This window comes from Vanessa atalanta, chromosome 3, assembly GCF_905147765.1.
Source record: "Vanessa atalanta chromosome 3, ilVanAtal1.2, whole genome shotgun sequence".
NCBI lineage: Eukaryota > Metazoa > Arthropoda > Insecta > Lepidoptera > Nymphalidae > Vanessa > Vanessa atalanta.
Window position 1 is genome coordinate 10514333 of NC_061873.1, and position 15984 is coordinate 10530316.

Below are 15984 nucleotides of genomic sequence, written 5' to 3' on the forward strand. Positions count from 1 at the left end.
TTAGAACTTGCTGTCTTTGGTTAAAATTAACCGGTTCTAACCACTGGTCCATCATTCTACAAAATGGAGTTTACTAGCATCGAATATAAAAAGCCATTAGGTTTATCTGAAGTGACCGAATGATTTATTGGCGAGATTTATGATCAACGAAATTTGTCATTTCATTTAAAGGAAATTTTGTCTGCGGCTTGATTTATATGTTTAAGTAGTATAGCTTTATGGATAATAATTTTTATCTTTTCAATCGTGACAGTGATCATATTGTACGCTAGTAAATTTATCTATAAATAAAATTATATTGGTAATAGAACTCTCTGTGTAAATAAGTAATTTTAAGCAGACGTAATTATTAAACTTGTTTTGACATCGTATTTGCTTATGATAGCGCTGTTGTTACCAACTGACAGCGTAGTGATAAGCTCCAAATCTTTGTCCAGCCGTGGGCTTTTAACATTGCTATAATAATAATACATTATTCGAACTGTTTTATTTATTTTCCTTAATTAAAGTTGAAGTTTATAGAACTAATAGATATACCGTAAATTAATACACAAATATTAAACTACGAGGGTTCTTCTTGCTGATTATAATTGTCATCTTCCAGGAACAAGGCCAAGTCTGACATTTGCATTTATGGCAAATCGAATGACTGCAATCGATATAAAACTTGTCGTATCACACAGTTTATATCGTATCGTTTTTATTGTAACGTATATTAATAAAGTTGAGACTGCAAAATTAAGAGTAAAATGATCATTTTTTTAATATTTAATTTATTATTTTACGAATTTAATATGACACCTTGATAATATAATATATTCTGGTTTTGACCGGAACGTACGTGATGTTTTGTAGCTTATATACTGCATATTTTCCTTATGTTTATTTCTGCACGTAATGCGATCATCAACCAGAATTGAAAATGAAAAACAGAAAATAGCACGCCGAACTTCGATCATTATTAATTATATAATATCAAAATTTGTAATTAATTACTAGCACAAATGTATATAAATAAATAAATATTGGACAACATAACATACATTACTCTGATCTCAATGTAAGTAGCTAAGGCACTTGTGTTATGGAAAATCAAAAGTAACCACGGAGCTAGTCGTATAATATATTTATATATAATAATTGTGTTTTATGTAAATCTGTTTGTAATGTTTTTGTGTGAAACTACAGAAAATAAAAACTCGTTTGTAATATATGGCGTGATCGACAAATCATTTGTGGTTTACTTGAAGTCCATGTCGAGAAAATGTGATGTATTAATATAATGGCATTAAGCCCTTATCGGTTCATGCAGTGACGCTATTCCACATTCAGCGATAATTGATTTATAATGCGTAATAAATTACTTGTATCATATGTAGCTTTACTTGGATATGTAGGAACCGTCAGTCAATATTTATGTTTTTCTTCTTTTTTTTTATAATTTATTGTTTCAAATCGTGCACTATTGCAATGGAGTTTACGGCATTGGTAATTATTATCATTTGTCATTGAGGTATTTATTATATTTAACACTAACAAAAAATATACAAATTACGAGCTTAATTCTACAAGTGTGCTCTACCAAATAACCTTAATAATAATGTGTGTAATAACATAAAATTGAATAAAAAAAATACTCATTATTTATTCAAATATGTATGTACCTATGTATGGATAAACAAATATTCATACGTACATAAGAAAATCTATAAACGATATATTAACAATAACGTGACATCATGGAAATTAAATACTAAGTAAATAAAAATATTTGTTGTTATAATATTGAAATTATAACTTATTTCACGAAAAACAAATATAAATTTATTTTTTATTTATTTTACCGCGTTATGAAATTTTGCCATATTTTTTATACAAACTTCGATTATATGTATTTATATAAAGATAGATATTATTTACCTCTATTTATGATAAAAGTAAAAAAAAAATAAACATTATTTTATACGTTCACTGGTAAAACTTATTAATGAAAATGTTTTCATTTGACATGATAGAGATTTTATTGTTTATAAAATCGCATTTTGAAGTGTTACATTGTATTTTTAAGTATTAAAGTACTCTGTTCTTAAATTAAGAATCAATATAACCGTTATGTTTTATGACTCAAAAAAGAAAGATCGACGCTTCCAACATATATATGATTACTCACACCCAAATTCCGACGATGCATTGATGTTTGATTTATTCCACATTTCGATTTACGTTTGACTAATACCCTTGTTCGTTTGGTTTAAATAGTCCAATTACGTAAAATTATATAGAAATGTAAAGGTCATTGACGTTGCAACTTGCAGCGTGTGAAAAAAAATCCGACGAGTACTGCAGATGACTGTACTTGATTGGCGGTTAAGGATGTGCCGAAAACAAGACACCAGTTTTTTATTTTTACTCAAAGATAATACAAAAGAAAATACAATATATGTTTAGAACGATCCTATATATATTTTTGTAATATAATATTGTAAAAATCGTTTATTTTAAAATAGTTCCAGACTATAATTATAAAACAAGTTAGTTAAGTTAATTTTCAAAGAACTTATATGAATTGAATTACATTCTAAAGAATAAAGAGCAATGTGAAAAAAATATGTCTTTTTTATTAGCCGTTCTCAACCCTACTGACTCGCTGCCTGGAGTCACGTAATCCAGTCTGCGCAGGCGCAGGCGGTTACGCGCTAACTGCGAATACGTACCGTTCCAAGTTCTCGTATAAATGACCGACATATCGCAAGGCTGTTGACAATTGCAATAGTGATTTGGATCATGTTTTTATGTCCCTTTGAGTTCTTAAGTTACTCAAGATATTTTGTTGGCTATTAAAATAATTTGAAAATGTAAATAAGAATCTGTATAGAATCTGACAATTTGAATTTTGGCATTGAGGTCGGACAATATACCAAAGAATGAGATCATGCTTAACAGTATTAGAATACCATTTTTATTTATCTACTATAAAGTTAATTTAGTAATTTATATATAAAAAAACTAAGAAATAAAAGTACATATATCTACGAATACATACAAGTTTAAACATTGTTGGGATAATAACTTAATTAGTCTTTAAATCCGGGTCACGAGTGTAGTGACCATTGTGCGTAAGTCTGCGCCGAGCTTAAAATATCGCGTTACTTTTAAATGTCAAGAAGATAAAACACGAATCAAGTTACTACTACTTGATAAAATCTTGCATTGCTCTTTATCTCAAACTAGCTACCTGGACGCGACTTTGGATATAAATAAGCTTTATCTCTATTTCAGAGAAGAATATTATATTGATCAAATCAAATCGTATGTTCATCGAAGTCTACATAAATTGTTTAATATATAAAACTATAAAGGGTGTCAAAGTTACATGCCAATCTTAAAGTTTTTGCTTTAATATAAATGAAATAAAAAAACAACTCATTTTTTATTATTATAAGTGTGTATGAATCTTTACTATTTTTTATCAAGTGTTATTAAAAACTGCGTTCTCTCATGCTAACGCATTTACGTACGCCCTTAGTAATTAGTATCTTTTAACAGAGATTTTTTTTGAGACAGAAGGTATTATTTTTACATTACATTAATAGCCTGCAATATTCCCATTGCTGGGCTAAGGCCTCCTCTCCCTTAGAGGAGAAAGGTTGGAGCATATTCCACCACGCTGCTCCAATGCGGGTTCATGGAATACACATGTGGCAGAATTTTGTTAAAATTAGACACATGCAGGTTTGCTCACGATGCACCACATCGCGATGTTTTCCTTCACCGTCAAGCACGAGATGAATTATAAACTCAAATTAAGCACATGAAAATTCGGAAATCAACGGTTAAGAAAAGAAAGGAATAAATATAAAAAAATAGATTCTAAGACGGAAATTTCCTCGAAATAAAAAATATTTACAATGGATTCGTGGAAACATTTTCGTGTTAAAGTCTCGCTGTAATTTCATCACTTCATGACGTCCATCAATCTTTATTCAGTACGTGCTTTGTTCAAAACTATATTGAATTCGATATCATTATGTCTATCTTAAATAGGTTTCAAGTAATTTAATATCGTACAAATTTGTCTAAAGTATTTGAATAACGCTTTGTTCTCGAGGAAATATGAACTAAGAATTACATACTGAGTTTTTGGCAGTTGTTCTTGGTAGAATTTACATTCCGAACCGTTGATAGCTTTACATTTTTAATATACATGACGATTTAATTTACTTCTATGTGAGTATTTGAATAAAGAATTTTAAATTTCAAAGGTGGAATTGATTTGTATGTATTTATGTATTTATACTAATACGGTATGTGATTTTCTTATCTGTCCTTGTTATTCATTTTGAATCCATGCTGAGAGTAGATTTATATTTCTCATCTCGTATCGCTCATTAAAAACATTTGTATGATTCTATTAGAGTACAATATAGTTTTAGAAAAGTATAATTTATAAGAAGTCGTTTAGTATATTTAAAGGTTACATTTAAAACAAGTCTATCTCAATTTTATGTGGTAATATTAGGTGTATATCTTTTAAACGAATTTCGGATTTGGAAAACAGGAAAACTCCTCTCAAAGGTCAATGCACTCTTATTAAGACCATATGAATACACAAACGAAATGTCCATCTCAATTTATTTTCCTATCATTTATCTGCGCTTGAGTGGACACCGTGTCTCGAACTTGTTCACGACAATCTCTTACATTTGTTCCTCCAAATATAATCATTTAAAATACATTTTAAATGTTTATTGATTTTTTTTATTGTAAAACATTTTTTGCAGACAATTTGTTATTGTTTTTGTCTTTGAAATACAAGGGAAAACCCGTATTGTTTGCCTTAACATTTATATTAGTCATCTGCTCTTGTATCTTATTTGCATGAATACGCTAATCACTATCGAAATAAACATTAAACACATAGAAAGTGGAATATTCGTGAATATGAGATCATTACACACTAATATCCGCCCACGTCTTTGTCCTCACTTGTGTTACTGTATTAGGTACCTTATGTACAAAAGGATTACATTTTGCATGTAGAGGTACAGTTTATTGTAAATCTATTGGTGATTAGTTTAGTAGTTAAGACGTTTGAGCGTAACGCACAAACTTACTTTCGCACTTCAAATATTAGTTACAGTCTGTAATATTCCCATTGCTCGGCTAAGGCCTCCTCTCCCTTAGAGGAGAAAGGTCGGAGCATATTCCACCACGCTGTTCCATGGAATGCTGCTGCTGTTCATGGAATACGCATGTGGCAGAATTTTGTTGAAATTAAAATTAATTATTTTATATTACTATAGATTAGATTTTGACCAATGATTTGACGATTTTTTTATATTCATTCATGTCTATCAGATTGAGTTTCACCTGAAGTGAAAGTTTGACCGATTTCATGTGAGTGCTTTTTGGTTAATTATAATACAAACACTTTTGGTAATTGGTTACTTTTAATTCGCTCGCTACCCGTTGTCTGCACGCTTAGATCTTTTTAACTACGCAAAGGATTTTTATGTGGTTTTCATCAATAAACAGAGAGATTGAAGAGTAAGATTTATATGTATGATACATGCATAGTAGAGAAAAACCTAGTATTTCAAATTTACTAGCCGGAGAAAAAAGTTTTTTATGTTTTTTTTTTGTTGTACCCGTTTGAAGCCATAGGTAGTACATATATATTTTACAAAAAGTGGGCTTCAATTATAATCTAACAGTTAACCTAAGTGAGTGAAGGAAATAATGTTACTGACCTGACTACCACTTGCCGTACGTAGGGTTCTTAAAGGAAGACGTGGGTGGCTTGTATAGTGGGTTCTCTCCGGTGCAGTCCTCAGCGTCGATGTTCTGGTACATGGGGTCGGCCATGGGAACGGGTGGGGGACGGTTCTTCCACATCATGTAACCAACAGTGGCTGCTGCCGCTACAACCAGGGCGATAACTCCGAGGACTATCGGCAGGGTCACTGTGAAATAACGGATTCATTCTAGAATGTTTATAACATTATATAAAGATGAAATAGTTTAAAAAACAAAGCTTTTGTTAGTGTGCAATATCCCGTATATTGCACACTAACAAAAGCTTTGTTTTTTGTTTTTTGCTCTTCAAAATAAATTAAATCAGCCCAAACACGAAAGTTTTGCTAGTAGTAATTAAAAACTACTCCTATCCTATCTATACCACTATTAATCTCTTAGATCTTCAAAAGGTCACGAGAACTGCTTGATGGTACCATATACCACTTAGGTACAAAGTTTAAAATCAACATTTTGTAATTAATATGTCAACATCATTGCAAAGAGTGAGTTATCAATTGCGTTAGTAATTAAAAATTTGATCCATAAATAAAATGCAATAAAAAATATAGGTTATTGTTAAATTCAAATACGAAAGTCTAATGATTACAAAAACAAGTGACAATAGTGCAAACGAAAATTGATGAAGATGTCGGCTGCGGCGGCAAATATTAGGGGTGACCAGCCAACTACTTTGGACACTCCGGACTGTTACTTAGAATTCTTCTATAGAAAATTCCGATTACTTTTTATCGGCCCGATGTGGGACTTGAACCCAGAATCTCCTATGATTTGACTATATCTACTATGTTCTGAAACTAACATATATATAAACAATAATATGTTATGCGGCATGTCTGTCATTTCCATAGAACATCTAATACATTCCAAATGGTATCCACCAAATGGTAAAATTACATCATAATATAGTATAGTTTATAAAATAATATAAAAATATATATTGAGGTCTATTAGCATTGTTCCGCATATGTGGTTTTAGGATGGTACAAGGGTTTATGCCGACATTAAACGAAGTCTGTACTGATTACGTAGTTATATTTTATATAAACTATTGCTAAGTAAAACTTTTATATTTGCTATTTTGCAATTCACAAACAAAGCAAAACAAAATAAATTATATTTAATTTTAATAAATATATACAAAATTTAAGCAATAAAATAATAGTTTCTATAAACACATGTGATAACTTCGACGGCCTTAAATTTATTTTTTCAAGTTAAGAAATGAACTTATATTAAAACCAGCTATTATTTAAATCAAATCAAAGTGTGTACAAAATGTCAACTTAATTCGTATTTGAAACCACTTCAAAATTTAGGTGCAAGATCTCACTCACACTTACTAATATGTGATATTAATTAAAAGCTAAAAAAATCACTTTCTTTGAACTCGCAAAGAGCTATAACGCATATTACGTCACAGGTATATGACGCACGACACATGTGTAACGCATGCCACTTTCACCGTGATCCTTGTTCCGTGTCATCTCAGAGAGTGAAAAGACCCGTTGAATGATGGCTAATTATTTATTTAGGGGAGATATAAACATTATGATGTAAAACATATGGTGTATTATGAAGTGGAGTGAATTAATGCAACTGTGTAAACTGGACGGTTTGATGTTTTCATATTATAATAACAGTCACTGTTTTGTCATCGTAAAACTCGTCCATGTTTTATGATACTAGCTGTTCTGCGCGGTTTTGCCCGCGATAGATCTACACTGTACTAATCCGGCTTCGTTAATCGTATCGTGGTATTATATATATAGTCTTTTGTTTAATATTTGGTCTTTACTATTTTTTTATACACACTGTTAGATTCTATGAAAAGCGCGATTAAACAAACATATAAACTCCTCCGTTTTTTTATAACATATTTATTAAGTAATGAAAACGCACTGATTTAATCACATGTCTAATGATCTTTGATATAAATAGTTATAATTAATTGTAGATTTACAATATATTTTAATGTTGGTTTAATTAGTTGCCACATAATAAATGTAGTTTTAGCCAAAGGAAGATAACATCGAACAACATTGTGAATGTTCGAACTGATGTTGCAAATTCTATTTTGGTATAAACTTCCGAGAAGGTATTGAATGCGGTACTTATTCGCTTCAATTCGAAGATTTAATAAAAGGGCAAAATTGGGGATTTTATGTTTGCTAATTGATGCGGTAAATACTGGTAAGAATTAGTTTAAGATGTTATATACTTATGTGTACTTATATATACTTATTTATATAATATACCTAGCTGAACCTGCGTCTTTACGCGCGAAACTTATAAAACACAAACTTCTAAACCCATTTTACCCCCATAGGGGTGTAAATTTTTAAAATCAGTTCGTAGCGGATGTCTTCTATAAGAAACATAACTGCCGAATTTTCAAGTTTGTGGGCGTTACAGCTTTTGAGATTTCGTAATTAATCGGTGAGTTGTATTTCGCTTATATATATATATATATATATATATATATATATATATATATTTTTTATGTATGTAATTTAAATGCTACATATTACATAACCGGCTCAAGAATGTAATATGAACCCGAATCCCATGAAAAACCAATGTGTCCAAGATTTCTACACAACATTTTCCTTTTTTAGTTGAACGCAAAGACTGGATCGTGTCTGATTCCGTTCAGTTCCTTGTTAATAATGAGAATATTTTAATAGTTAAAAACAAATTCTATTATTGCTTAAAATACGGCAAATGACCAATCGGGAAGTTTGGTTTCCTATTAGCTAGCTAGTAATGTTATACTGTTCTAAATTTGTAATTGAAATAAATGTGCGTACATACTTCTGAAAAATGATTTCTGACGTCATTTTTACTGACATATAAATGTATTCAAGAACAGATAAGAGTCCGCTTAGGGAGCCATGAATAAACCCGTTGCGGAAAAAACATATTTTACTGTACTTACGTCAAACGGTATTCTATATTGATGTACAAACTGTATACTAAATTAAACTCGAGCATTAATGACGTTTTATAAATTACGTTACGTCAACAGTAATGCGTAAAAGAATAATATATCAAAAGTAATAATTCTCAATAGACATAATTAATACGTATTTTTTTATAAAAAAAAAGTACGAGCCTTATAGTAGTTGCATATGAAGTCTAACTTCTGAGCTTAGTACTAAACTTCACTGAATCTCTCTTCGTTTGGGATGTCTGGAAGAGATGGCTAATTAGCCATAAGGTCGCCCATTGTACAACACATTAAATAGATACTATTTTTAATTTTAAGATTTTGTATTTTGTGTTTTGGTGTACAGTAAAGAATAAATAAATAAATAAATAAACAGCATAATATCCCCTCGGGAAATAGTTTAACACCAACTGCCGGCCCTAGCGCCGCGCGCCCATTGGTCAATTCAAGCAGCGCGCGGTGGCTCGGCTTCGTTACACGCTTCCGTCCCCTTTCAGGAAATCACGCCCACAGATCGCAGGGAAGCCGAAGGAAATATGTTGTACATCAAAAATAACAATTATGAATTCGGTAGTAAGTTTGTGGCTCTGTGTACCAAGCTCATCTTTCATATTTATTTGTCTTGCTAATATTTAATTTAATGACGTCTAATATGGTTGAACTATCGAATACTACTACTAAATGTAAGAGAGACATCCGCCTCACATTACATGATAATATGACTGTGAGCCTTATGAGTCTAAAGGTATTTTAATACTTACGACTGACGGCACCAGCTCGCCGCTCCTGCACGGGATCGCATGACTTGGTGACCATGTAGAAGGTTTCATCGTTTTCATCTCTCATCGCCGCGTACTCGTAGTTACACTCGTTAATAGTACCGTTGCATCTGACCCACATGTGCCTATTGAAGTCGTCCTTTTGTGTCATTAACGTTTCATTGTAGTTCTGTCTGAACAACGCAAAGTGACACGTCTGACACCTGCCAGGGATTGGGTTTAGGAAGCAGTCGTCACAATCGTTAATCGTCATGCAAATGTCGGCGCAGTAGTTATCCTTGTCGAAGTATCGGGAACCCTCTCTGTCGGTGAAACATTCGCACTTGTCGCAGGGACCGCACACACCATTCCCCGAACACTCGATCTGATTGAAAAATATTGACCAATTACATCAGATGCATTATGAACGTTATTATTTTGATCGCGAGTATCGTTATTACATAGAGTAAGGAATGCAGTGGTAATTATTATGAATACCCGCAGCTACTAAACATAAATTATATATTTTAACATAGTACGCCTTGAATGTCGCAAAAATTAAACACGTAGCTTCCATTTAAATTCTACATATATTTAACTGTTGTACAGATACTTGTAAGGTATTTTTTTTGTAATGATAGCTTATATCACTTAATAGAATTATATATTTGTTTCGTTTTCACTTAAATTACTTGAACCTTGGAGTAGAATTAAAAAATATATAATATGAAAAACATAGCACCCCGTCTTATTGTCTGTACTGGAGCTGGTAATGATTGGTTCAAAGTACCCACGTATGTTGCATTTTTACCAATCCGCGGGCTCGTGAGATGTACCAATGGTCATTTTTTATTTTTATTAGTATATAACTATTTATGTTATATATATAGGTTTATATCTTTGTTCAATAAAATTGCGGATATTCTGTTTAGGACTAAATTAATTTACATAGTTATACTTACGTTATCTCTACTCGAGTCCGTGCAGGGAACATCTCCACGCTTCACTTCGCAAATTGGTGTTTCACAGAATGCTCCTTTCCTATAAGTTGAGGAATCGTTAAATTTGATCAAGATTCAATATGAAACGATATTACTGACACATTTAACGTCTTTCGTTTTTTACTTCCGTTTTTTTTTATTTAGAGTGAACATTAGTTCCAACAGATTGTCAATGTGACAGTCACCTAACCTCTATATCTGGTTATGGGGAAACGAATAATTAATTAGTTTATTGTCCTGTTTACGCTTAACTGTAAAATAAACGTTTAAGGAACTGTGTTATCAAGGTAAAGTTAGGGACTTCATTCTACAAGACTGTTCTTCTTTAAGTTGTTTAGGTAACTATACCCTAGGCTTGGATCAGGTAGATAGACATCCATCCATATACATATGAAATATATAAAAAAAATGAGAGGTGCTGGGCGGTTGAAATGAAGAAAGGTAATTGAAAAAAATGGGTGAAGGAACAATTGCGTGTCAAATACAGGACCCCCTTCAGGAATCAGGATACAACTAACAACCTTTCAAGTGAATTCGATAAATCATAAAAAAGGTCAAGTAATCTAGGTAATAAATTACCGATATATGTACGTAACGACAAATAAAAAACACTAATAAATATTATGAGTTTTTTTTTATTATTATAACTAATCTTAAAGAGTAGAAACCGATTAGCACACTTTACTTAATTTATATTCCTCTTACGACTTTTGGTTTATCGAATATTAATGCGTATGCGTAAATCTGATAAAATGTTAAACTAAGAATGCATAAAGTAACTTAAGTATCCACTTCAACTTATACGTCTGTCATCGTCCGTTTCATAAGTATTAAGCAAGTTAGATAAGCTTTCAATGTTACTTAGTTGATTTAAACTAAATGTGTCGAAAACGAAATGTTTTATTGATAAGTTAAGATAACATTTAATTAATATTTAATGGTCGTTAAAATTTTCTTAACATTAACGGACTATAAATGTTTTTTTATGATTATGTGGGTTAATTTCTAGTAAGCTCATAATTATTATATGTACTGTGTTCATAATGTGTTGATAATTAGTTGAGACAACACAAACAAACGAACACTGTATTTGTATGTATTTATTTGTGCGTCATACACACACTAATTCCAAAAAAGATATTAGTACTGTGTACTCTATTTCTTAAACAAGTATGTATATGTCGTACACATAAACGATACTACTTCATTTTCTAATTATTATATTTAATATTTAAATCGAATATTACTTTAAAATTTAAACTGAATTGATTGTGACATCGGCTATCATCACGCTGGTTCTTACCTTACTTTAAATAATGATCCATTCAATTTTATTATATTCGAGTTTATTCCTTTTATGAATATAATGGTTTTTTTTTAAACGTGAAATCTAGTAGACGTGCAAAATAATTTTCATATAGGGTTTCAAAAAAAAAAACTACAATTAGAAACAGTAAAGTAATTGTGTCAAGTGTAATGCAAAGCTCAGAACGCCGCCGTCAAGAAAGTAGGGCTCGCAAGTCTATAATTAACTTTGCAGCGACCGACGCCACGCACAGAGATGTTTTTGTTTGGGTGCATTTGTAATTCTGATATATCTAATTGATACTGCAGAAACATTAACGAATAATGTAATCACGGGTTTTATTAACCATAGAACCTTCTTCGTAATAAATTATGTAACTCGTTTATTATTTCATCATCTTGATTTGTTCGTAGATTTGTTATTTTTAAAAAGCTATATAAAATGATTAAATTTATTTAACTTTATATTAAACTCAATAGAATAGTAAAAATATATCATATTATGGTATACTAAGCTTACCATCCTTCATTACAAGTGCAGACTCCACATGACAAACTGCCCCTTCCATTGCATACCGGCGACCTCTCCTCCACTTTCGCACTACATGCGCACGCGCAGGGCACATGGAACTTCGTCACTGCCTCTTCTTTAATACCTTCGACTGACAGCTTGACGTGGAAGTATTCGGATATGCCACCGTTAGCGGCGCAGAAGTTTGTTTCTGGGTTTGCTTTGATGGTAGTGGTGCAGGTTGAATCGTAGCAGCTGGTCTTATTTGAAACTTGGAAGTTTGATGTCTGAGTCGTATTGACGACTATCTCAACCTATGGAAAATAAAAATTGTAGATTTTGCATGGTCGACAATAATATATTCTTAGAAACTGCCAGTTTGATTGACAAAAGTATTATTGCGTTGGATAGTTCATTTACTCAGCAGTTTTATATCGTAAATGATCTAAATTGAACGCTACTGAAAGTATGGAACTTATTTTCATTTCGAAAACAACGATAGAATGTTTGAAATAATGCGTAACATTTCAATTCTGCCGAGACGTATGGAAGACATAACGACGAACTTGCAAACATTCACACGTTCACATTGATAATATTAAGCGAAGCGAACAGTTAATATATTTATGTTATTCAACTGATCGATCGACGTCTTTTGCATATTGTTATTAAAATGTATCACATTGTTTTATTGTTCAGTTAAATGCGAAACACGTATGAGATTGATTTGTTTCAGATTATTACTAAACGATACTATGGAATTCTCTCAGTAATTCAATGGAACTAAACAATGAAATAATTTATGTATATATTATAATCATAGCTGTTAAATCATTTAGTAATCGTTAGCGAATATTTCGAATGTCTATTTTTTAAATCTCGATATTTTTAACACGACTATGTGTACCTCCTTTGTCTTACACTTATAAACAAAAATTAAAAAAAAATACCGGCGACTGTCGTTTTATGTCAATTTCAACAATTTAGCATAATAGCTTAGTTGTTTGATTTGAATAGATTAAAGATATCATACTAGTGTTACGATTCCATGCGAGGGAATAGAAAGTACACTTGATAACATCACACAAAGCCTGTGCACTAAAATATATTCCGAGGTCTTTCCGCTTGTCTGCGACGAGATTATCCAGGGTTGACGAAATTCATTCAGAACATTATTACTAAGTATGTATATATTAATGTAACTGACTACATATCTTATGATAACGTGAAATCGTTGTTTAATGTGGGCTTGTAAGTTTTATTGTTAATTATCTTTATAATTTCATCTTAATGATGATGAACATCATCAAAACAAATGCCGAAACCACTTATGATAATACCTCCCATTTCAAAATAATCTTAAACACTTGCGTGTTAAGAATGATCCATATTTTTTATGCTTGATTTTATTTTTTTATGAACTAGATTATAAGCCGGATAATCAACTATGCTTATCACATAAACCGACACATTTAAAACGTCGTAGAACCACTATAATGTCTATAGAGTGAAATGTAATTCACACGGAACAGTAATATACATTTTGTTCAAATATTAGATTTACAATGAAAGTAATAAATTCAATATTTACATAAAAAATGTTATGACATGATATTATATAACACGAGTTAACAATTATTACCAATTTAGTATTAAGAAGTTCATCAAGTATTGAGTGAATTGACGCCAGAGAGCACACTTTATTTTGCTAATGTTACTTAAAGTCTGAAGAATACGAAATATTTTATGATAATGTTTTTATGATTATATTTAAAACACAAACGTAATACTGAATGTGGAAATAAAACTGTTTCGTACAGATTACAGAAACACTTTGAAATATTGAAATAAAAATATACATTGCTATTCAGGAATTTAAAAAAGTCTTAGTTACTGTATAACGAGACAGTCCAACCTTTTAATAATTTGTATATTGTAAAATGTTTAGCCTCTAAGATTTTATGTAACAATATTTAAATAATATATTAAGTTTTCGATACTCAATGAGGCTCTGTAATGCTCTATAGCTATAAGAAGTATTCGACAATTGCATATAAAATACGAGCTATGAAACGAAGTTAATATTTCTTTTGTGAAAGTGTAAAAATGTAAAATGTAAAAATATAAAAAAAAAAAAATGTAAAAGTGTAATATTTTTTTTTGCTTTGGTACCACTTTTTTGCAGGTAAGCATAACAAACAAACAACTAGTTAAGATTATTTTGACCAAATGATTGAAGTCAAATACCTTCGGTTCCTTAGACTTGGATGGGTAGCTGATGTCAAATCGATCGTCCATTCCAATTGTGAGCGTCCTAACTCGATATTTCGGCTGGACGAATGTTCCATCTTCATCGACGTTAGTTAAGAACTTTAATTTTTCTTGTTTCCCTGTACACCAATTATCGTAACGCATCATGGTGCAGCGTTGCTCCTGAAAATAAATATATTGTTAAATAAATAAATTATAATTTGTAGTAAGTGCAGGGATTTGGCCGTTCACGCACACATAAACAATTCAGGCTGTATATCAATCAACGTTGAATCTTTATTATTCATATTGTTTTAATTTGTCGTTGATACATCTATTGTAGTAACAATACGAATTAATTTGAATGGTTAATTCAACATAAATATTAAAATATTTAATTAATAGCATAGAATCGCTATTATAATTAATTAATTGAAATACATTATTCCGTATATGTGCTTTTTACGTTGATAGGTAAAACAATTCGCATATTCTATACCGATGACAAACTGAAAAGCTTGTGTATTTGTTCGAGCGTCCTAATCTCAGAAATCAATCTGATTTTACGTTACATCCAATTATACAATAAATAGAGAAAGATTAGGGTCTATACAACATGACGTAGTAACTTTTATCCTTGTATGTAAACTGAAATACATCACGAGATTTTCGAAACTATAGGTCCAATTGTCTTAAAGTTTAACAAAATTATTTAATGGGATAGGAATGACTTAGTGAGTATTTTACTATAACGTATGAACACATCGAGTCTTCACGGGTTGCCCGTAATATATAAGGATCATATTATGTGCATTTATTTTAATGCTCTATAATGATGGTTATATACTTATCCAATTAGCAAGCTTCTCTATGATACAAATATGGTAATGTGAGTACTGCATATAGTCTTTATATGGATGAAGTCTGCAATCTTGTTACCTAGAACCACCTTAATTGCTACGTCGCTTTGAAACTAGGATTGATGAAAAAACATAGATATATAATAAGGGCATACTTTTCTTGCTGGAAGAGACAATCTGATTATAATTGGCAGATTTGTTTTATTTGTTGCATTATTCATTTACCGATTACATTATAAAACTGAACAAAAAACTTTACTTGACTAATGAGGAAATATAATTAAAACAATAACGCGTGATATTTATGTAAGTACATATGATATGTAGTTATGAAAAAATTCCATTGATTTTAATTATCATAGTAGAATTTTACATTGGCGCCAAGAAGTACGTAATTGAATAATAGTGGCACCATGCATACAGAATAGCTGCAAATATTCTCATATTTTATCTTTAAGTGGCATGTAGTCGGAGCCGGATTGAGCCATGTAGAGGCCCCTAGGCGATGCAAGTCTAAGGCCCCTAGTCCACTAGG

At 31.2% G+C, this 15984-nt stretch overlaps 1 protein-coding gene across 1 annotated transcript in view; it reads right to left on the reverse strand.

Moving 5' to 3' along the window:
* LOC125077053 (integrin beta pat-3-like) overlaps positions 1-15984 on the reverse strand; it is a 43244-nt gene that overhangs the window by 11372 nt on the left and 15888 nt on the right. Inside the window, exons 2-6 of the mRNA XM_047688841.1 lie at positions 14587-14772; positions 12349-12653; positions 10485-10563; positions 9526-9907; positions 5751-5963 (exon numbers count right to left, since the gene is read on the reverse strand). Of these exons, the coding sequence (XP_047544797.1) occupies positions 5755-5963; positions 9526-9907; positions 10485-10563; positions 12349-12653; positions 14587-14772 (1161 nt within the window). The 3' untranslated portion in view covers positions 5751-5754. The remainder of the gene's footprint in view (positions 1-5750; positions 5964-9525; positions 9908-10484; positions 10564-12348; positions 12654-14586; positions 14773-15984) is intronic.